This window comes from Tupaia chinensis, unplaced genomic scaffold, assembly GCF_000334495.1.
Source record: "Tupaia chinensis unplaced genomic scaffold, TupChi_1.0 Scaffold145257_1, whole genome shotgun sequence".
NCBI classification, from domain to species: Eukaryota; Metazoa; Chordata; class Mammalia; order Scandentia; family Tupaiidae; genus Tupaia; species Tupaia belangeri.
In genome coordinates this window covers 1587866-1591236 of record NW_006205117.1, presented here as the reverse complement: position 1 = coordinate 1591236, position 3371 = coordinate 1587866, and the positions used below count along the sequence as shown (strand labels likewise).

The window sequence follows — 3371 nt, the reverse complement described above, 5'->3', positions numbered from 1 at the left end:
GACACTGTTTCATCAGCTGACTGACTGACTTATCAACTACCAAGGCTAATGTTTGCTTTAGTCCTGAAAAATTAACCACTACAAAGGCCTTTTTCAGCCTGATCATAATTTGGAGAAATATAAAATATAGATTGGTCAAAGACAAAAAGTACTGTAGATTGGAATGTGGATATGTGTTATCCTCTGAAATTCAGTGGCTATTTAGATTAAATAGTGTATAAATCTAGGGAGACAACACCCCCTCCAGACTTTACAGCCCAAACATACTCAGCAGCCCTGAGTTTTAGTTGTGCATATTACTGATATTCCTTACAGTAGTTTTACTTTGTATAATCACTATACATTATAAAACTTAGGCAAGAAGGTCATTATTTGTTGAGCTTCTGGTAAATATAAGATACTGTTTTAGATTCTGGAAGGATTTCCATAAATAAAGAATATGGTATCCTTCCCTCATGGTTCTTACAGTCTAGTTGGTGAAATGGGATAGATGATACATGGTACAAGATAGTAGGCACATGGGAACCAGCAGTTAGCGTAATGGCTATGTTACTGGACTCCCACGTAGTCGACCGCGGTTCGCGTCCCAGACCCGGTGGCTTAAAACTCATGCTGGGCGCGTGTGCGTGCGTGCCCAAGATCCCAAGAGGAGAATGGAGGAGAAGGGATCGCGGCATGACCATCCCCCCTGGGGGGTGATTTCTCGCTTTCTGTCTCTATGTCTCTCTCTGTCTGTCTGGCGAGCGCACGCGCCCTATAGTGAAAACCTCTCCAAAAAAAAAAAAAAAAAGATAGTAGGCACAAACATGAGCGATGCAGATAGTAAGGGTCACAATACAAAAAAGTAGGCAACTCAGATACCTAAACATGTCTATGTAGAGTACGGGTCAGACACATAAAACTTAAATAAACATTGCTGTTTTTACTTTTTTTCATAGCATGTTGGCAGATAAACTAAACATGACTCCAGAAGAAGCTGAAAGATGGATTGTGAATTTGATTAGAAATGCAAGATTGGATGCCAAGATTGATTCCAAATTAGTAAGTATTATGTTAGTTATGCAGCATACTATTGAGTCATCAAAAAAGTCATGACACATTTTTGCATAGAAAAACATGTCATGACTTTTCCTATGACTCAAGAGCTACCAAGTTGCCGGTTATTTTATATTTTGGGGTATTTTTAATTAGAATATTTTATTACATTCTGTTGAAAATTTGTTTCATTTCATTTTGTTTTAATGTACAAAAGGTTCTTGAGAAGCAATAGTAACCTTTTTCTTGCTGAATATATATTGCAGTACATAAAAATAAGTGCAGCTGTCATGCAGCATTGTTTTGCTTATGGCTTACTTGGGAAACTCAGACAAATATTACAGGATCCATTTCCCTCTGTTTTCATTTTAGGGTCATGTGGTTATGGGTAACAATGCAGTCTCACCCTATCAGCAAGTGATTGAAAAGACCAAAAGCCTTTCTTTTAGAAGCCAGATGCTGGCCATGAATATTGAGAAGAAACTTAATCAAAATAGTAGGTCTGAGGTAAGACCCACACCTTTCCTGTTATCTGAGATTTAGCAATCATTATAATTGTTGGATGAATTTTGAAAAGATATCAATTATCGTTCATATTTTATGTTGTATTTCTATTTAAGGATATGAACATTTTGTGTAAGAAATTACTAACCTGCAAAGAATTTTTCCTTAGATGTGTTATATTCATTATTAAGGGAACAAAGAATTGTGTTCCTAATTTATTATAATTATTTTTCTTTTCCTTTAACTCTTCCTGTGTGATTTCATTAACCCATTTCCTCAGGGTTTTCAACACATCATTTTGATACTGGCAGATGATAACTTACATGTGTAGCCCTCTTTTAAGTGCTTGAAATGTATGTTCTTTCTAAAATTAAAGAAATAGTTCTGTTTAATGTTAAACTTATTATATCTATTAGTGCTGATCTTATACAGTTTTTATATCTTATCTGATGTTCATATTTAACTGCTAAAAGAAAATCACACTTTTTGATAGAGATCCTGCATATTAGATATTGGAGGAACTTGAATATCCTTGTACTTTTAGAATCTGAAACTCTTTAATACTCTTTAAGTTATTATGATTATGTATAACAAGAGGTAGGAAGTCAGGGACAGTTGTGGACATTTAAGGACCCCCTTGGATTTAACTTTTAGCAACAGGTTTGTGTCCTTAGAATAGTCCTATAGTTATAAAAGAGGAAGAATTAGAATTAGACTATGCTTAGTCCAGGGAACTCTAGAATAGCTGAACTTTTTTTGTTTGTTTGTTTGCTTCATAATCAGTTTGTTTTGGTTATTGTTGCAGCGTTGGTGACACTGTCATGGTTATACTTCATAATTGGCAAAAAAAATTTTATCAGCTGATATTTTGATGTGTTTTTTTTTTGTTCCAAGTGAGACATTTGAGACTTAGTAATTGCAGAAGTTAAGTTAGTTGTACATGGTTTGGCAGGAATAGTGCTGAAGTACATACTGTATCACTTTTTTCTTTCAGACTCTTCCAGAAGCATTTCTTTTCATCCGTTAATTTTTTTTCTGAATATTTTAGGCTCCTAACTGGGCAACTCAAGACTCTGGCTTCTACTGAAGAACGGTAAAGAAAGGATGAAAAAACTATAAGAGAAACATGAAATAATATCATTATATAAATGGTGACATACATTTTAGAAGCAATATATTGAGTATGGATTTTGGAAAATTTGAATAAAATTGGCTGTGGCTCATTTTTTTCTTACTGTGAATTTTCTTGTGTGTGCAAGTGTGTGTTTTCAATTTTTTATTTTGGAATAATTATTTATTCAAAAGAATTACCAGAATAATACAGAGAAATTCATGTAGACTAAACCCAGGTTCCTCCAGTTTTTTGGTGTTATCCTGATTTTGAAATTGGTGAAGTGTTTGTGAATAGATCTATGCCATTTTATCACATATATTGATTGTTGTAACCATCATAGTCAAGGTACAGAACTATTATCATCACAGAGATCTTCATCATCATTGTGTTACTCTATAGTACAACTATCTCCACTAGTTCTAACCCCTGAACCTATTAATCTGTTCTCCATTTTTATTACTTTGTTATAAAAATGGTGTTTAAATGAAATTATACAGTTTTTGACCTTTCAAGATAGGTTTTTGGTTCATCACAAGGTCCTTGAGATCCATCCAAGTTTTATACGAACAGATTTCAAAAAGTCCATGGAAAAATGGAATAAAGTACAAGTTAATTGGTAAAAAAACAAACATTGAAATCCATGCATAGTTATTTACATAATATGCATTTTCTATGGGCTTTTTATTCTTTTTAATTTCCCAGAGGGCCTGTGCACTCA

General features: G+C 33.9%; 1 protein-coding gene across 1 annotated transcript in view; it reads left to right on the top strand.

Moving 5' to 3' along the window:
* EIF3E (eukaryotic translation initiation factor 3 subunit E) overlaps positions 1-2773 on the top strand; it is a 51347-nt gene extending 48574 nt beyond the window's left edge. Inside the window, exons 11-13 of the mRNA XM_006167922.3 lie at positions 939-1041; positions 1408-1542; positions 2588-2773. Coding sequence (XP_006167984.1) covers positions 939-1041; positions 1408-1542; positions 2588-2626 — 277 coding nt within the window. The 3' untranslated portion in view covers positions 2627-2773. The remainder of the gene's footprint in view (positions 1-938; positions 1042-1407; positions 1543-2587) is intronic.
* Positions 2774-3371: the final 598 nt, after the last annotated feature.